Here is a 20,000-nt window from a genome sequence, read left to right as displayed (position 1 = left end):
ATAAAACAAAAACAAAAATATACAACACCCCCCCCCCCCCCCCCCCCTCCCCCACAAAAAAGAAGAAAAAAAAAACAAACCAAAAAAAACAACAAAAACAATAAACAAACAGAAAAATAATCCCACAAGCTTTAGAGTTCTTCACGGTATTCACGACTTATAGACAGAACGAAGATGACGTCACTCGGGTCTTTGTTATTATTTTTTGCCATCCATGCTTATGAATAATTCTCACTTAACAGTATTATCCAGACTATAAAAGTTCATGGTTACACAGAGTTCTGTGTGTTGGTCCGTTATACGTCCGGATGGCAATGTTGTGAACTTCTTTGGCAAGCGCATACTATCTATACTTATAGATAGAATGCGCTTGGCCAAGGAGCTCACAACATTGCCATCCGGAAGTATAACGGACCAACACACAAACTCTGTGTAACCATGAACTTTTATAGTCTGGTTAATACAGTTTAGTGAGAACAACTCACAAACGCGGATGGCAAAAACAATAACAAAGGCCTGAGTGACGTCATCTGCATACTATCTATAAACAGTAATCGTCAACTTACAGCGGAGAGATGCCCGGATCCAACAGCCATATCGATACCAAGTAGTAATCGGACAAAGGTTATCAAGTAATCCTTCACGAATGCCTGGGAAGAAGAAACAACAAGACATTTTATGTGCATTTTTAATATGTAATGGTTTTATTTATTGGGGGGGGGGGGGGGGGATGGGGTTGTTGTTGCTTTAACTGCATTTCTGGAAAAAGAGTAATGATGACTGACTATAGCATTATAAATGAATAAATACTTGAATGAATGAATGAATGAATAAATAAATAGATATAAAAATAAATTAATGAAAATGTATATATGAACAAATAATAAAAGATTAAATGAATAATGCTGTGCTATGATATGATAATATATACATTATTGAATGGCCATATGAATAAATGAATGAATTTTGAATAAATAAGTAAATAAATATATAAAAATATATTGATAAAACCCCTCATTTATTCTAAGGGTTTTTTAAAATGAGAATATGCTGATAGAGTCCAAGCGCCAATCAAAAGCTAATGTCGGTAAGTGTAGTCTACTTTAAATGTTAAGGTGGTAAACTTTTTTCACTCAAGCGAGGCTTGAACCGTAGCCATCGTTAACTTATAGCCTGACACAAGAACACTGCAGGACTTATAGTTTGAAGCCATGTTTTAGGTTTTTGCACCGTTTAGTGAGTTGTCGTTAGTAGAGCTCAAGGAAACAAGTGATTCCATTGATTGAGCTATTGAATATAACTCACGATTTGTTTTCTTTTGTGGCCAAAGACTTGTCTTTTGACGTCATTTTTTTGGTCAGTGTCAAGCTGAAGCCATCGTTAACTTATAACCTGACACTAAAACCCAAAAAGACTGGCATTTTGACGTCATTATTTGGTTTTTGCACCGCCTAGTGAGTTGTCGTTAGTAGAGCTCATGGAAACAAGTTATTTCATTGGTTGAACTATTGAATACAACTCACGATTTGTTTTCTTTTGTGGCAAAAGACTGGCATTTTGACGTCATTATTTGGTCAGTGTCAGCGTAGCCATCGTAAAGTTATAAACCTGACACTGACAAAAAAAATGACGTCAAAATGCCAGTCTTTTTCCACAAAAGAAAACAAATCATGAGTTGTATTCAATAGTTCAACCAATGAATAATTTGTTTCCTTGAGCTCTACTAACGACAACTCACTAGACGCTACACAAACCTAAAAAAAATGACGTCAAACCGCCAGTCCAAGAGGGTTCTAGTGTCAGGCCGTATCCATCGTTATGTTATAGCCTGATAATGAAATCCAAAAGGACTGGCATTTTGACGTCATTATTTGGTTTTTGCACCGCCTAGTGAGTTGTCGTTAGTAGAGCTCATGGAAACAAGTTATTTCATTGGTTGAACTATTGAATACAACTCACGATTTGTTTTCTTTTGTGGCAAAAGACTGGCATTTTGACGTCATTATTTGGTCAGTGTCAGCGTAGCCATCGTAAAGTTATAGCCTGACACTGACAAAAAAAAATGACGTCAAAATGCCAGTCTTTTTCCACAAAAGAAAACAAATCATGAGTTGTATTCAATAGTTCAACCAATGAATAATTTGTTTCCTTGAGCTCTACTAACGACAACTCACTAGACGCTACACAAACCTAAAAAAATGACGTCAAACCGCCAGTCCAAGAGGGTTCTAGTGTCAGGCCGTATCCATCGTTATGTTATAGCCTGATAATGAAATCCAAAAGGACTGGCATTTTGACGTCATTATTTGGTTTTTGCACCGCCTAGTGAGTTGTCGTTAGTAGAGCTCATGGAAACAAGTTATTTCATTGGTTGAACTATTGAATACAACTCACGATTTGTTTTATTTTGCGACCAAAGACTTGTCTTTTGACGTCATTTTTTGGTCAGTGTCAGGCTGTAGCCATCGTTTACATAGGGCCTGACCGTAGCCATCGTTAACATATAGCCCAACCGTAGCCATCGTTATGTTATAGCCTGATAATGAAATCCAAAAGGACTGGCATTTTGACGTCATTATTTGGTTTTTGCACCGCCTAGTGAGTTGTCGTTAGTAGAGCTCATGGAAACAAGTTATTTCATTGGTTGAACTATTGAATACAACTCACGATTTGTTTTATTTTGCGACCAAAGACTTGTCTTTTGACGTCATTTTTTGGTCAGTGTCAGGCTGTAGCCATCGTTTACATAGGGCCTGACCGTAGCCATCGTTAACATATAGCCCAACCGTAGCCATCGTTAACATATAGCCCAACCTAGCCATCGTTAACATATAGCCCAATCGTAGCCATCGTTAACTTATAGCCTGACACTGCCCAAAAAATGACGTCAAAATGCCAGTCTTTGGCCACAAAAGAAAACAAATCGTGAGTTGTATTCAATAGTTCAACCAATGGGACCACTTGTTTCCATGAGCTCTACTAACGACAACTCACTAGGCGGTGCAATAACCAAATAATGACGTCAAAATGCCAGTCTTTTTGGGTTTCATTGTCAGGCTATAACTTAACGATGGCTACGGCCTGACACTAGAACCCTCTAGGACTGGCAGTTTGACGTCATTTTTTAGGTTTGTGTAGCGTCTAGAGAGTTGTCGTTAGTAGAGCTCATGTTATTTCATTGGTTGAACAAAAACACACACAAAAAAAAACCCCAAACAAAATGACAACATTAAAGTTCTTACTTGATAAAGCAAGGCATCCAACATGCTGGCACTGAAGACGTTGCCGGCAGCGAATGGTAGACGGAACATGTAGTAAATGTTGGAACCTCTCTCTCGTTCTTTCTGGAAAGGTGAGAAAGTAATTAATTATAATGATATATATGTATATACACATACAGATATAAATGAAGGATCTCACCAGGGGCGTGGCTATATTGGTTGATTTGGTACTTGGCAACTAAAATGGATTACAGCATTTAAAACACAAACTGAGACATGGTATATAGATAGTTCGAAGATGACGTCACTTAGGTCTTTGTTATTGTATTTTGCCATCCGCGTTTATGAGTAATGCTCACTAAACTGTATTAACCCGACTATAAAAGTTCATGGATACACACAGTTTTGTGTGTTGGTCCGTTATACTTCCGGATGGCAATGTTATGAGCTTCTTAGCCAAGCGCATACTATCTATACCGCCTCTTACTTATTTGAGTAAGTCTTTCTTTAATATTTTTTTTTCTTTCTTTTGTTTTTACACATATATCACGTGTAAGTCGTTTTATTCTGGTTCTGGCACCACCTTATACTGTAAGCATGCCACGCCACTGAATCTCACACATACAACAGCTGGTTGTTTTTTAAATAAAATTTGCTAGGTGATTTGCACGACATAGTGCTCTGGAGTTACTGTAAAGAAGAATAATGTAAATGTTGCTGCTCGAAGCTCGAAGAAATAAACAACATTTTGAAATTGAATGTAAGCTTCAATTTAATATACGAAAACAGATAAAATGGAAGTTTTGAGTTTCCCCTTTATCAACAAAACAGGATGAATGAAAGAAAATGTTTTTGTTTATTCATCTTAACAACGCCACTACCACATTATCTCATTCGTCTGTAGTGTTTCATTCATCCAGTTTTGTTGATAAAGGGGAAACCCGAAACGTCCATTTTATCTGTTTTCGTATATTAAATTGAAGCTTACATTCAATTTCACATTGTTATTTATATCTGTAAAGAAGAGTTACTTCCTGTTGTTTCCAGATTTTTGACTTAAGCTAAAATGAGTATTTATATTGCGCAATAATATTCTCAAAGCGTGGAACAAAAGGTCCCTAATCAAACAACAACTTTTGACATGTCGCACGATTCATGACCCATGCTAGTGATATTACAATATTTTATTTTCTGACAGAGACGTTGTTAATGGCCAGGGAGTCATTTTACACCTGAGTACGGTGAGAAAATTATTATTTTTCATACAACCTATTTGTGATTAGTTCTATCTAAATTATATCAATCACACTAATGGCATGTTTAATTTGGCTGACGCATGTTGTGGGTGGAATACGTTCCATTTCTCATTTTGGTCCGTCTGTATGGAACCCCATTCCATAGAACATCCGGGAATCCAAATCATTGTCTGTTTTCAAGAAATACTTGAAAACATTTCCTTTTTGCTGTCATGTACTTTCTATATTGTTTTGTGATGATGTAATTTAAAGCGCCAAGAGCCTCATTGTTGAAGATATCGTGCGCTATATAAGAGTCTATTATTATTATTATTATTATTATTATTATTATTATTATTATTATTATTATTATTTTATATAAACGTTAAAATGGTCGTTTTGAATAGGGAAGAAAAGCATAGCATCAATATTTTCAAATAGTCCAGGTTCCTGTACTTGCCTTTTCCTGCTTGGATATGGACAAGGCGTAGAGGTCGTCGGGACGGAATTGCATAAATCTCATGTTTGGGGAGTGGGAAATCTCTGTGATGATGTTGGCTTTGGGGAACAGTCTGGAAAAACACAACATGAGGAATTGATAATGAATTATATACGTGTCAGTGCATGACATAATCAGTCGGAAGGTGAACATTTTTGGATTTGCTTTTTCTGAAATAAAAGCTCCCCTGAGCATTTTAAACTTTATTTGAAGTAAATCTGGTGATTTTTCATGAAGTTATGGTCAAATATACGGGAAAGGTATCCAGCAACTTTTCTCAAATTTCATACTTTTTCAACTTGACTAGCTGTAAAAAATATTTAGAAGTGAAATCAGCTTTGATATTTCCCGAAAACGTATGAAACAGAGTTGCTTTAATCATTTATGACAAGAACTCATTTTTTATAAAAATTGACCTTCTAACTAAACTTGGCAATATGTCTTGTTCAAACCTTTTCACCATCCGACTGATTTTGTTACTCCCTGTAGCATACACTCTATAGAGACGACAGTGTTACAATCGGCCAATGTGTCATTTTTCCTTAGGGTTTGAGTAGTTTTGTTCAACACAGGATAATATTACTTCATTAATTACAACACAACACTAAACACACCACACACAACACACTTTACAATTCTAACATCGTGATACTGAATATACTTATAAACATTGTGTACACGGCAATTTTCTTTACAAACACACACACAAACACACACGCACACACACACACACAGATAACCACACACTTACACATATTCTATACATTCGTGATACCTGAATATACTCTGTATAGAGACGATTGTGTTACAATCGGCCAATGTATCTTCTTCCTTTGAATTGGACGATTCCTTGTTGACAACAACTACGTTTTCAGTCAAGGTAATTCCCGCTCTCAACAGGTCCTCTATACTGTAAACATAGAAAGACATAAAAATATACTTCACCAAAGCCAACCATAATTGGATTCAATGTCTGATGTCAGTCTCCCTAGCAAGGGACAGCTTGTTTAACAAGAAAATCGTACTTTTTCATCATGCGCTAAACTTTTCACATATGTATGATCATGTAATAAAAGTCACTTACTAAGTTACTCTGCATCATTACAGAGGAAGTGACGTCACGACTGTTGAAGCGTATTGTATAGGAGCCTACTTGGATTCAACAGTGGTGATGTCACTTCCCTCGTAATGACGCGTAGTAACTCTTAGTAACTGGTTCTTAACTATCGGAGCAAATGGTGGGCGCCCTTATGACATACTTCTCCGACGAGCATAAAAATGTATCCAGAGGAGAAACACGTTATAAATCTGATCACGTTTTGACTTTTATACATTCTGATCACTCATTACATGTGAAAAAGTTCTAGCCAGTATGAAGACTAAAAAGTACCGATTTTCTTTGTTTAGAACCAAGCTCCTGGTTGCTGGGCGGACGTGACTATTGAATCCTATTTGCCAGCATCACAGTTTGTAAGTATTTATCACAATATTTCGATACATTTCTATATATTTTTCAATCTTCGCGAAGTCCCAGGTTTGAGAGTTTTTGCCAAGATGAGGGTCATTTAAATCGATAGATATTTTAAGGACGAGTTTTCTGGCCAAATTTTTAAATATGTTTTTTTCCAGAGTACGGCAATATTGTTGTATATTTTTTTGAGATTTAAGAAGAAAAACATTCTCATTATGATATCTAAAGAAATTTGGATTAAAATTATTGATGCTGTGCGTTTAGCCAAAAAGCTCAAAACATTCACCTGCCGGAAATAACGATCCAACACACAAAACTGTGGAACCTGAGACGTTTATACTCTACTTGATGGAATTTAGTGAGAATTAATCTTAAAAATGGCTGCCTAAAAACAATAACAAAAGCTTATTGGCTTCAATGTCGTTCTATAAATAGAATCCGGAGTTGACTTGCACCGTATGACGCCCAATCGTGTAAATGAATTTATAGTCTGTTACAATGAAAACCACAAAAGGACACATAGCAATTATGACGTGCATTATTTCGGTTATGCACAGCCTCGTGAGTTATGTCAGTAGAGTGACTCTATTGGAAACAAGTTATTTCATTGGTTGAACTATTGAATACAACTCACGATTTGTTTTCTTTTGTGTCGATAGACTGGTCTTTTGACGTCATTTTTTGGTCAGTGTCAGGCTATAAGTTAAAGATGGCAACGATGTCACTCAGGTCTTTGTTATTGTTTTTTACCATCCATGTTTATGAGTAATTCACACTAAACTGTGCTATATATGAGCCATTCTACAAGCGTTCAAAGTAACACATAGTTTTGTTTTTTGTTTGGCCCGTTATATCTCAGGATGGCAATGTTGATGAATAGCTCAAGCTCAATGGGCACGGTCTATATTACATTTCAATGTGCTCGAGGTCATTGGTCACATTGCAAAATGTGCTCAAAATGACCCACATTGTGAAAAGTATTCACAGTTTGAGAAATATTCAACTTTACAATTGGCAATTTCGCTCAGCATGACACATGGGTATGTTTATAACTTTCATAAACAAAGCAGCGTGTTTACATTTATTGAGAAATGTCCAATCGTTGTACAGCAACAAATCATGTGATCGATGACTCGGTTGGATGAAAATATGAATATAGATCGGCTCCATTCTAGCTCTAGATAATAATAATAGGTGCAAACCGAACGTCACCAAAACAATAAACAAAGAAACTTTGCAAATAAATTTTAAAAAGTGTTGTGAGAATGTAATTCTCACGCATGCGGTGTGTTGTTTTTGTCGCTGAATAAGAATGAAATTTTATGTTAAATAAAATTTAAAAAAAAAAAAGATTTCAAAAGGGTCCAAAAAAAAAATAAATATGGACGTGCACATTTTTGTAAGGTCTGAAATCCGGATGAGATAATGGGCTTGAATAAAAGTAGTTGTAATTGTAAAATATTGTGTTGGTTTGAGAGTATTTCCATTACAATAACGGGCCCATAACAATCTGGGTTATCAGACCTGCAAAGAAGTGCACGTTGGTCAAAATATATATAAAAAAAGAATGGCTCCACGTCTAGAAAATATCAAGGGGTGGTCAGATTAGAGAGGGAAAAAAGAAAACTGTTTCTTGTGACCAAGGTGTATATACAAGCAGGTCTGATAACCGGACGTAATTATGGGCTTGATTCAACATTGCTGTAATGAACTTTTTTTTTGCGTTGGTTTGAGGTAATAATTTATTCCATTACAACATTGAATCCATAACAATGTGGGTTATCAGACCTGTCTATAAGTACACGTTTGCTTGTGACCCATCGCGTCAATCTGGTATTATTTCGGGGAAATCTAGATGCCAAAAAACTTGGGTTATCAGAACTGTATATAAGTACACGTCGCTTGTGGTGAGCCATCGCGTCAATCTAGTAATATTTCGTTGAAAACTGAATTTGAAGTTGGAAATAGTACTTACATTCATAAAATATCATCAGTAATAGTCAGTTTTATAAAAATGATAATAATATAAATTCCCTTTATTTATCCCATAAGGGAAATTTGTCTTTAGGGTATATCTAAAGGGAAAATTGGAAAAAAACCCGGAAGTTAGTATTGGTATGTTTACAGCTTTCTTAAACACAGCAGCGTGTTTACATTTATTGAGAAATGTCCAATCGTTGAACAGCAACAAAGAATGTGAGCGGTGACTATGTTGGACGAAAACATGAATATAGATCGGCCCCGTAGAGCGGTACCTACCTTTCGGGTACAAAGGAAAGACCGTACCGGTGCGCCTAGCTTTTTAGAGCCTTTTATTTTAGAGATTATACTATTCGTTGACTTTAATAGCATGTATAAATTGAACCCAAATCCAATGTTGTTTTTTAAAAAAGGTTTTCTATATAATCGACGGTATGATCTTGTGGTATACCATTTGCTTTCGGGCCAAAAGGCTCAGGGTTCGAGCCCAACTCGGAGCAGAGATAGTTGAGTCCTTGTAAAAAGGCTTAACCCCCCCCCCCCAAAAAAAAAAAAAAAAAAAAAAAAAAAAAACTCATTACAATGTGTAAAATGAAAATCTGACATAAACAGCGTTGTCTTTGTCGGAAAAAATTTCTAATGTCGCCTAAGGGGCGTCATCCTATCCAAATGGCTGTTGCAGGCGATTAAAGCTGTAGAACCGGGATACACTCTGTGGACGTAATGTACGTCTGTTTACTTAACTAACATAATAAGAAATTTTTAAAATAAAGGGGAAAACAAAACAAAAACAAAGACAAAAACAGTGACCAAAAAAACAAAACAAACCCACGAAACAATGCGAGGAACTTTCTGGTTTTGGATGTGGTAGGGGAACACACACATACACACACGTATATATATATATATATATATATATATATATATATATATATATATATATATATATATATATATATATATATCCAGTATATTTAGGATCAACTTTAACAACAAATTGTTTCGAGCGTTGGCTATTATCAGGAAGTGGAAACCAACGCTTAAAACAATATTGTAGAAGTTGATCATAATTATACTGGAAATGTTTTATAAATAGTTCCTTTTATCAAAAAGTTGAGCACTATTAATTCATGGTTTTTTCATTGTATATCTATATAGAATACATAGAAAATGAGTTTCCGTCGTACGTTTATTAATATATCAATAAACACAAACGAATACATTTCCAAGTTGACAACCCCTACCGAATGAATTGTTCAATATCTAAGACATAAAATGATAACGTTTTAGAACATCCGTCTTTGATTTGAATTAATCAAACTTTTAAAATATCATTTGCAATAAGTTTATCTCTATTTCAATATAAGAGTTTAAATTTTCTATTATCTGGCGGGATATAATAAATCACACAGTGATGGTAGGTCATTTAAAAAAAAGCAATTGTAATTTAAATTATTGAATTGTGCTGGGGGGTAGAAGAGGTGATTGTGGCTGCTAACTTACAGATTTTTGTGTTTGCTGAAGCAGAAGAACAACGAATATTTTCATTAGAGCGTTCAAGGACAAGACAGATTCAATTTTTGAAGACTCTCTTATCAAATATTATCTGCCCTCATACATTTTAAATAATTAAAAATTACACAAAAAGTAAAATTATTTTTTCATGAAAAATACCTTACAACCTGATCTGTAGCAGAGATGCCAACCTCAAGAATCAGAAAGTGTAATTTTGGATTAAAAGATGGGTGGTCCGTATTCAGGTGTAAAATGAGTACCTGACCGTTTACAACATGTTCTCTGACAAAAGAAAGTCATCATCAAGTGCCAGGCCTGTTGCAGACATCGGCTATTATGTCCCTCCAACCATATCTGTCCTCAGATCTTCCCAACAGCTCGATTCCTGTTCCTCCTCCACCAATCCATCCGTTCCGATTGTCAATGTAATCTATCCTCTGTCTCCCTCTACTTTTCTTCCCAGCAACTTTACCCGTAAGTACAATCTTTTCAATATTTCTGTATTTACAGAAAACAAAAGTAATATCGCCTAAAAAGCGGCATGTCCATTTTACATGTTGTTATGTTTTGGTCTCAACTAGGGTCCCCTTTTAAAGCGTTTTGAACCCGTTTATATATAAAAGTTTGTTAAATACATTATTTTTAAAGAAAGTTTCTTTTTGCATCAAATCTTTATATTACTCGAGTCATATTATTTACTTCTTCTACTTACTCGTATTTGTTGCCTTTACCTAACATTGAATATCTGCTTTACATTTGATTTCTTCATTACTTTTTCGTCATGACCAGGTATTCTATAGAGAATAATAATAATAATAATAATAATAATAATAATAATAATAATAATAATAATAATAATAATAATAATAATAATAATAATAATAATATAATAATAATAATAATAATATAATAATAATAAATAATAATATCATACTGACCTGTCGATGGAGCCAACCATCCAATAAACTAAAGGGAAATAACTCAACATGTTCTGGAATCCAATCTCGGGGCTGTGTAAGAAAAATAAAAGGAATGAATGAGTATTTTACAATTCAATTTAAAGCATATTAACTCCTCTCCTCCCCAACCCGCCCCCCCGAATTTTAAGTTTTTATTATAACAGAGCAATGTTAGTCTATGTAATCGTATTAAACAGGAGCTTACATTCCATTTGGCTGTTGTTAGAGCGGCTTTGTGGTCTTGTCGTATGACATTCGCTTTCGGATCGGAAGGTTATGGGTTTGAGCCTCGTTCGGCGCATAGTTGAGTCCTTGGAAAAGGCTCTGTACTCACATTCTCTCACCCCACTCAGATGTAAAAGGATGTACCTAGCCGTTAACAGCGTTGTCTCTGTCCCCAAAAAAATTATAACATTGCCTAAAAGGCGTCATGTCCCGTCCTAAATGATAAATGTTGCTGTTGGGCTCCTTGTAAAGCGCTTTGAGCACATTTAGTGGATACTGCTCTATATAAAAGCTCAATCTTTTTTTTACTCATTTCTTCCAGCTTCAAGCAGCAACATTTCAGGGGTAAGTCTTACACATACAAAAAAGCTCAATTAACCCTCTCATTACCACCAACAGCAAAATCGTCACATTTGTTAGGACATAATATACATTTCTTCTTATTCAGATTTGTTTTGTACATCACAAACTTTGAAGATTAATTCAGAAAAGTGAGTGGAGCAGGCACTTATGTTGGTAACAAAAAGATATGAAGTGAGTAGAAAAGTGCCAGAAGACAATAGAGAATAAAAAAATTTTTTCTTTTTTTTTTAAATTTTTATTCTCTATTGTCTTCTGGCACTTTTCTACTCACTTCATAAACTTTGAAGAATGATCTTTGTTTAATTCCTTAGAACATAAAATTATTGTGTAGATATCTAGCTTGTTTGAGATTTTTAAAAAAAACCCTGGCATTTTGGGAAGATGCTGAAAATGATCGGCAAGGAAAGGGTTAAATTTTTTAATTTTTTTTTTTAATGTACACCAATAACTTACGGGCAAGTAAGGAGTAAAATAATGGGGTTGAGAGACTTTTTGGGTCTGGCGTGGGAACGTAAAGGCACGATAAAGTTATGAAGGCCAGAGGCGGCGTAATCAGCAGCGACGAGGATGGCGGGGTTTGACCAGTTGTAGTCTCTGGCGGTTTTGCAGGAAGTGTGGTTGCACTCCTGGAAGGAGTTAGAGGTTAACAGTGAAAAAATGAATGAATGAATGAATGAATGAATGAATGAATGAATGAATGAATGAATGAATGCATCGTTAAATGGATGAATTAATTAATCAATCAGTCAGTTAGTCACTCAATCAATCAAGCAATCAATTAATCATTCTTTCAATCAGTCAACCATTTAATCGGTCAGCCAATCAATTAATCAGTCAGTCAGTAAATCAGTCAATGAGTCAGTCAGTCAGTCAATCAATTAATGAGTCAGTAAATCAGTCAATGAGTCAGTCAGTCAGTCAATCAATTAATGAGTCAGTAAATCAGTCAATGAGTCAGTCAGTCAGTCAATCAATTAATCAGTAAATCAATCAATCAGTCAATTAATCAGTCAGTTAGTCAGTCAATCAGTTAATCAGTCAATCAATCAACTAATCAATCAATCAATCAATCAATCAATCAGGCAGTCAATCAATTAATCAGTAAATCAATCAATCAGTTAGTTACTTTATTACCCATTCATTCGATTAATCAGTCAGTAAGTTAAGTCTACTCAATCAATCAATAAATAAGTAAATCAGTCAGTCAGTCTATCAATCAATCAGTCAGCCAACCAGTCAGTTAGGTAATCACTCAATCAATAATTCAGTCAATCAGTCAGTCAAACAAATCAATCAATAAAGCAAACAATCAAGAAATGTAAAAGATGAATAAATGAATGAATGAGCCAGTAAATCAGTCAATTGGTGAGTCAATCAATCTATCTGTCACCGACATCTACATGGCAACAATGTCCACAGAAAATACACAACAAAAACACACAAAAAATAAAAAAACTACAACAAAGACAACTACTGCCACAACAAAAACAATAACTACAAAGGTAGCAACAATAACAGGAAAAAACAATCTACAACCAGAACATTAACGCTACCACCGACACCACCACCACCACCACCACCACCACCACCAACAACAACAACAGCAAAAGCAATAACAACAATGAAAACAACGAAGACGTATATTACATATCGATAGTAGGCGCTTGGCTAAGAAACTCACAACATTGCCATCCGGAACACACAACACACAAAACACTGTGTAACCTTGACCGTTTACAGTCTGGCGAATACAGTTTAGTGAGAATTACTCACAAACACGGATGGATGGCAAAAAAAAAAACAATAACAAAGACCTGAATGAAGTCATCTTCGTTTCATCTATACCTGATCGAGTCTGAGACAACACAGAGGACGTTTTTCTCTCATCAAATGGCAGAGGGTAGGACTTGTTCCGACGTATGGTGTAATTGGCGGAAACCCTCGAACATATCTGGCAATGAGAAACATGTCAGTTACAGTTAATGACATACATAATCAATCGGATAGTGAAAAGGTTTGAACTGAGATGTTGCCAAGTTTAGTTATTAGAAGATCAATTTTTATCCAAAATGAGTTCTTGCCATAAATTAATAAATCAACTCTTTTTGTACATCTTCGGAAAATATCAAAGCTTAATTTCACTTATAAATTTTTACAGCTAGTCAAGTTGAAAAAGTATGAAATTTGAGAAAAGTTGCTGGATACCTTTCCCATACATCTGACCATAAATTCACCAAAAATAACCCGATTTACTTCAAATAAAGATTAAAATACTCTAAGGAGCATATTCTTTCAGAAAATGCAAATTCAAAAGTTTCACCTTCTAACTGATTACTTTCCATTGCACACATTGCAAAATATGTTAAAAGTGACCTACATATGAAAAGTGTTCACAGTTTTCGAAACATCTGACATTACGATTACTAGTTGGATATGTTTACAATTTTCATAAACAAAGCGGTGTGTTTACATCTAGGTGGACCAAAACTTGACTACAGATCGCTCCTTTTGAAACAAAAGTGCGATGTCAAAAAACTGGTCATCATCATCATCATCATCATCATCATCATCATCATCATCATCATCATCATCATCATCATTATCATCATCATCATCATCATCATCATCATCATCATCATCATCATCATCATCATCATCATCATCATCATCATTATCATCATCAGAACCTCCATCACTACCACTCTCAATATCATGATCACCACCAACTTCATCATCATCATCATCATCATAATCATCATCATCATCATCATAATCGTCATCATCATCATCATCATCATTATTATTATCATCATCACAACCTCCATCACCACTACTCTCAACATCATCATCACCACCATCATCACCACATCATCCCCACCACCACGAATACCTACAACAACAACAACCACCACTATCACTTACTCGGGGTGAGCATCATCCCTCTCCACATGTCCTCCCGTCCCCTCCTCATCCTCTTCTTCCTCCTCCTCATCCTCCGAATCACTGCCTGTAACATTGATATGAATATTACTAGCGTCCAACACAGCCGGAACAGGGGCGATGCTTGGTCTTTTCTGAAGGCTGGCGATGGTCAAACCCTTGAAATGACACACACAAATGGATATCAATCAATTCAAATTAACCAGCAGATTTTTGACCAATCAAAACATGGAATTTGTGACACACTTCGCAAGCTTGTTGTGTTATTGGGCAGGGTAAAAATAACTCGTTCAATAAATACAAAGAGATGAAAGAATCGTATAGATAGTATGCGCTTGGCTAAGAAGCTCATAACATTGCCATCCGGAAGTATAACGGACCAACACACAAAACTGTGTGTATCCATGAACGTTTAAAGTCGGGTTAATACATTTCAGTGAGCATTACTCATAATCGCGAATAGCAAAAAACAATAACAAAGACCTGAGTGACGTCATCTGCATACTATCTATAGATAGAATAATATAGTTGACGTCACTCAGGCCTTTGTTATTGTTGTTTTTTGCCATCTGCGTTTATGAGTAATTCTCACAATACTGTATTAACCAGACTATAAACGTTTAAGGTTGCACATAGTTTTGTGTGTTGGTCCGTTATACTTCCGGATGGCAATGTTGTGAGCTTCTTAGCCAAGCGCGCACTATCTATAAAGTCCGGTTGATATGATTTAGTGTGAACTAATCACCGAAAAAAGGCTGTTTTAAAACAATTACAACAATTTATTTTCTTCGATAAAAATAAGAATTCAATTGATTAAAAGAGAGATTAAGGCTTCGTATAACATGGGGTTCAAACACCATGGAGCCATCTGAATTTTACATTGAGTAAGACATCGTGCCCCTCTTTGCTCGATTCATGGTTTTAAACTAAGGGCTGACACTGGATTATCGTTGGGGTTTTTTTCTCAAGAAAGATTACCTCCCTCAAAAAAAGAAGATAAACATATCTCCTCGGGATGCATAAATGGACATCTATTTATTCATTTTTCCATTTATTTGTCTGTTTATTTACTTAAGAATCTATTTGTTTATTTATTTATCAATTTACTGTTAGATTGGTTGATTGATTTATCTATTTATTTATATATCTTTTTATTTGTTTATTCATTTATATATTTATTTGGTTATTTATTTATTCAAATATATATATATATATATATATATATATATATATATATATATATATATATATATATATATATTATATATATCTTTTCTGTTTTACCTTGGGTAGGCTGAGATTCCTTCGTTTGCTGCTAGACCTGTTCATAAGACACGGATCGGAATGGTTTAGCCCAGGAACCCTCGTGTGCTGGAGATCCAATGCTACAGAACCTGTAAAATGAAAGATTAGTCATCCAAACATAATAAAATTCTTCTTCTTCTTCTTCCTTTTCTTCTTTTCCTCCTCCTCCTCCTCCTCCTCCTCCTTCTTCTTCTTCTTCTTCTTCTTCTTCTTCTTCTTCTTCTTCTTCTTCTTCTTCTTCTTCTTCTTCTTCTTCTTCTTCTTCTTCTTCTTCTTCTTCGTCTTATTCTTCTTCTTCTTTCCCCTCATATTGTCTTCATGCTGGAATGTCTAGTTGGTGAAGGAACGCCATGCTCTTGTCTTTCTCGCTTAGTAGATATTGCTCTCTATATAAGTACACAAGGTTAGGGGTAGCAAGGCTCAGCGGCACGTCTTTGTTTCGTACCCACAAAGTACCGTGTTCGATGACCCGCCGCTGCGCTGTGTGGCCCTGCGCAAGTCACCTCGCGCGCCCTAGCACAATTTACGGCGCTGCACTCCGGCTGACGCCTAGGTTATTCCAGTCTTCCCTTGGAATGGACCCTAGAGACAAATTTTACCTATGGGATGAATAAAGAGAGTTTTTTATTTAATGTTGCTGTTAACTAGGGACCCCTTGTGGAGGTTTTTGAGCACGATTAGTAGATATTGCTCTATATAAGTACACAAACAAGCAAACAAACACAATAGAGCATTTATATAGCGCAATATCCACTAAAATGTGCTCAAACCGCTTTACAAAGGTTCCATGACCAAAAACAACACGTAACATCTAGAACGAGACATGACACCTGTTAGGCGATATTACAATTTCTCCGACAGAGACAACACTGTTGACGGCCACATACTCATTTTAAACCTGAGTACGGTGAGAGAATGTAAGTAAAGAGTCTTTTCCAAGGACTCAACTATGCACCGAGCGAGGCGAGGCTCGAACTCAGGAACTTCCGATCCGAAAGCGAGTGTCATACCACAAGACTATACATACTAACGAAAGAGTGAAAATGGAAAGGCTTCGTATGGGAACAAAACAGACAATGGCCGTTTCGGGTACAAACCCTTCGTCAGCACAACAATACACAAATAAACGTGGAAAACAAATAAAATATAATGAAAAATAACTTGTATCGTCTGTACTCAATGGTGGTTGCAGTATGAATGAAATGTTAGCGTGGCGTGGGTAGAGGATAGGGTGCCCCAGGGGGGTGATCTAATTGATAAGCAAAGGTCAGCGTCAGGGAACAGAACTTTCCAGACTATAATGGAAGATAAAAGACATATTGGTAGTAGTAGTAGTAGTAGTAGTAGTAGTAGTAGTAGTAGTAGTAGTAGTAGTAGTAGTAGTAGTAGTAGTAGTAGTTGTAGTAGTAGTAGTAGTAGTAGTAGTAGTAGTAGTAGTGGTAGTAGTAGTAGTAGTAGTAGTAGAACGCTGTAGTGGAACAGTAGGGGGGGGGGGGGGGAGGGGGCGAGGTGAAAGGGTCACGGCGGAGGTTGGGGGGGGGGGGTTTTGTTAACAACACCAGAGTCCACCAGACAATCCAGTCTTTGATATCGCAGGGAGAATTACCTAGTAGAGCAGAGGTCCTTAAACACGACCCCAGCGACCTAGGTAATCCATGTTTTTACATGCTCCCTAAGATACACAAGATCCGGGAATTGTCTGACACTCCACCTGGAAGGCCGATTGTGTCGGCTATCTCGTGCCCCACTGAGAAGGTATCGCAGTTCCTCGATGCGGTATTTCAACGTATAGTTCCCACCCTGCCATCGTATATCAAGGACACTAACCATGCTCTTGGTGTCATTGACGAAATTCGATTCCAGGATGAACGTCCACGGCTAATTTTCACCATGGATGTGAAGGCACTGTACACATCCATACCGCATCCTGACGGACTGCGTGCCATCAGGCATTTCGTCGACCGCCATCCATTACCAGGGATTTCCAGCAACAGCATTGTGAGGCTCACCGAACTTGTGCTCACACTCAACACTTTTGAGTTCAATGATGTATTTTTCCATCAGATCTCAGGTGTTGCGATGGGCACCAAGATGGGTCCCTCATATGCTAACCTCTTCATGGGCTACCTTGAGGAAACCTTCTTCCATCAGTACAGTGGACCTGCCCCCGAGCTGTTCAAAAGGTACATTGACGACTGTTTCGGCATTACGTCATTGACCCACAGCCAGTTGAAAGGGTTCATCCTAGCGATGGACTCCTTCCACCCGTCCATAGAGTACACTTATGAGATTTCAACCTCTGAGGTGAACTTTTTGGACATCAAGGCTGTATTGACCAGCACGGGAGTACGGACCACTGTACACTACAAGGAAACGGACAGTCACAGCTACCTGCTCTATCGGTCATCCCATCCGGTGAAGTGCAAAGACTCCATCCCATTCAGTCAGATACTCCGCTTGCGGAGACTCTGTCTGGAAGATGATGAATTTGCGCTTCAACGTGATCGCATGCTCGATTTTTTTAGGGCACGGGAATATCCCGAAAGGGTTTTGCTTAAGGCTGTCCGGAAAGCCAGCCTCGTGTCGAGAGAAGCAGCAATGAGGCCCCGCAATGCCAGGAAGCAGGAGACACAGCGTCCCATTTTAGTCCTCACGCATCACCCCCATGCCGATCAAGTGAGGAACATCCTATTGCAGAACTATGGGATCCTCCAGGCGGGTGAAGACACCCACAGAGTTTTCCCAGAACCCCCGTTGGTAGCATATCGACGGGATCGTAACCTGAGGGATCTCCTTGTCAGAAGCCGCCTGGAACCCATACCTAGGGATGGACCTAAAGCCAGATCGTGTATGCGACTCCGATGCAAGACTTGTGGGCACCTGTGGGAGTATGACAGAGTCAGCTTTCCAGACAAGATTTGGGACATCAGGCGGCCGTTTACTTGCACTGACCGTATTCTAGTCTATGCGATTACGTGCTCCCTGTGTGGGATTGCTTACGTTGGCGAGACCGGAAAGAGGCTGGGTGACAGATTCGTGCAGCACTTGCGTGGCATATCGAACTGTGCAGACACAGCAGTGGCCAGACACTTCAATCTGCCAGACCACTGCGATGTACAGTGTGTGCGTGTGTGTGTGCTCAGTTTTTGCCATTCGGACACTTCCGCCCGTCGACGTAGGGAAACTCACCTGATCAAGTTGTTGGGAACGCTGACTCCACGCGGACTCAACACCAGGATTGACCACCACTAGATGTCAACGTCACCCATATTCATCACCACTGCTGCTCTCACTTCTGCCACTACAGCTACTGCTGCTGCTACTACTACTACTTCTACTACTTCTACTACTACTACTACTACTACTTCTACTACTACTGTACTACTACTACTACTACTACTACTACTACTACTACTACTACTTACTACTACTACTAACTACTATTACTACTACTGCTACTACTACTACTACTACTACTGCTACTACTACTACTACTACTACTACTACTACTACTACTACTACTACTACTACTACTACTACTACCACTACTACTACTACGACTACTACTACTACTGTTCATACTACTAAAAGTACAACTCTACCTACCTACCTATCTATCTATCTATCTATCTATCTATCTATCTATCTATCTATCTATCTATCTATCTATCTATCTATCTAGCTAGCTAGCTAGCTATCTATCTACTGATTATCCACCGATTCATAGTCATCTACCTTCCTAGCTCTCTCTCATTGTGTCCAATCATCCACTTTTTCATCCATTAATATACATATAGACCCAGCTATCACTCGGCTGTTTACTCGCCCTCTCTCACCTCCCCTCCACCCTTTCTCTCTCTCTCTCTCTCTCTCCTCTCTCTCTCTCTTTCTTTTTTTCTTTCTTTCTTTCTTTGTCCCCCCCTCCCTCTTTCTCCCCTCCCCCCCCCTCTCTCTCTCTCTGATTCCCCCTCTCTACCGGTCCGCCTCAAACCAACCCCCCCCCCCGCCCCCTTTTTTTTAATTTAAAAAAAAATTATTTTTTTTAATTTTTATTTTAATTTTTTTTTCTTTTATTAATTTCTCTCTCTCTCTCTCTCTCTCTCTCTCTCTCTCTCTCTCTCTCTCCTCTCTCTCTCTCTCTCCTCTCTCTCTCTGTCCCTTCTCTCCCCTCTTTTCTGACCATCTACCTATCTATCTGCCTATCCATCTATCTATTTATTGGTGTATTCCACTTTACTATCGCATCGTTCCTTCGCGAAGATTCGACCTTCGCTCATCCAACAACCC

The 20,000-nt window shown here is 37.4% G+C and overlaps 1 protein-coding gene across 1 annotated transcript in view; it reads right to left on the bottom strand.

The window, feature by feature from the left end:
* LOC144979557 (potassium channel subfamily T member 2-like) overlaps positions 1–20,000 on the bottom strand; it is a 102,403-nt gene that overhangs the window by 35,198 nt on the left and 47,205 nt on the right. Inside the window, exons 17-25 of the mRNA XM_078926284.1 lie at positions 15,693–15,802; positions 14,391–14,566; positions 13,314–13,419; positions 11,922–12,094; positions 10,860–10,931; positions 5,731–5,865; positions 4,917–5,028; positions 3,243–3,344; positions 567–650 (exon numbers count right to left, since the gene is read on the bottom strand). Coding sequence (XP_078782410.1) covers positions 567–650; positions 3,243–3,344; positions 4,917–5,028; positions 5,731–5,865; positions 10,860–10,931; positions 11,922–12,094; positions 13,314–13,419; positions 14,391–14,566; positions 15,693–15,802 — 1,070 coding nt within the window. The remainder of the gene's footprint in view (positions 1–566; positions 651–3,242; positions 3,345–4,916; positions 5,029–5,730; positions 5,866–10,859; positions 10,932–11,921; positions 12,095–13,313; positions 13,420–14,390; positions 14,567–15,692; positions 15,803–20,000) is intronic.

The sequence above is a fragment of the Berghia stephanieae genome, chromosome 9, assembly GCF_034508935.2.
Source record: "Berghia stephanieae isolate SIO BIC M18660-M18661 chromosome 9, UCSD_Bste_1.3, whole genome shotgun sequence".
NCBI classification, from domain to species: domain Eukaryota; kingdom Metazoa; phylum Mollusca; class Gastropoda; order Nudibranchia; family Aeolidiidae; genus Berghia; species Berghia stephanieae.
Note: the sequence above shows the minus strand (reverse complement) of the source record. Positions and strands in the feature narration are given on the sequence as shown.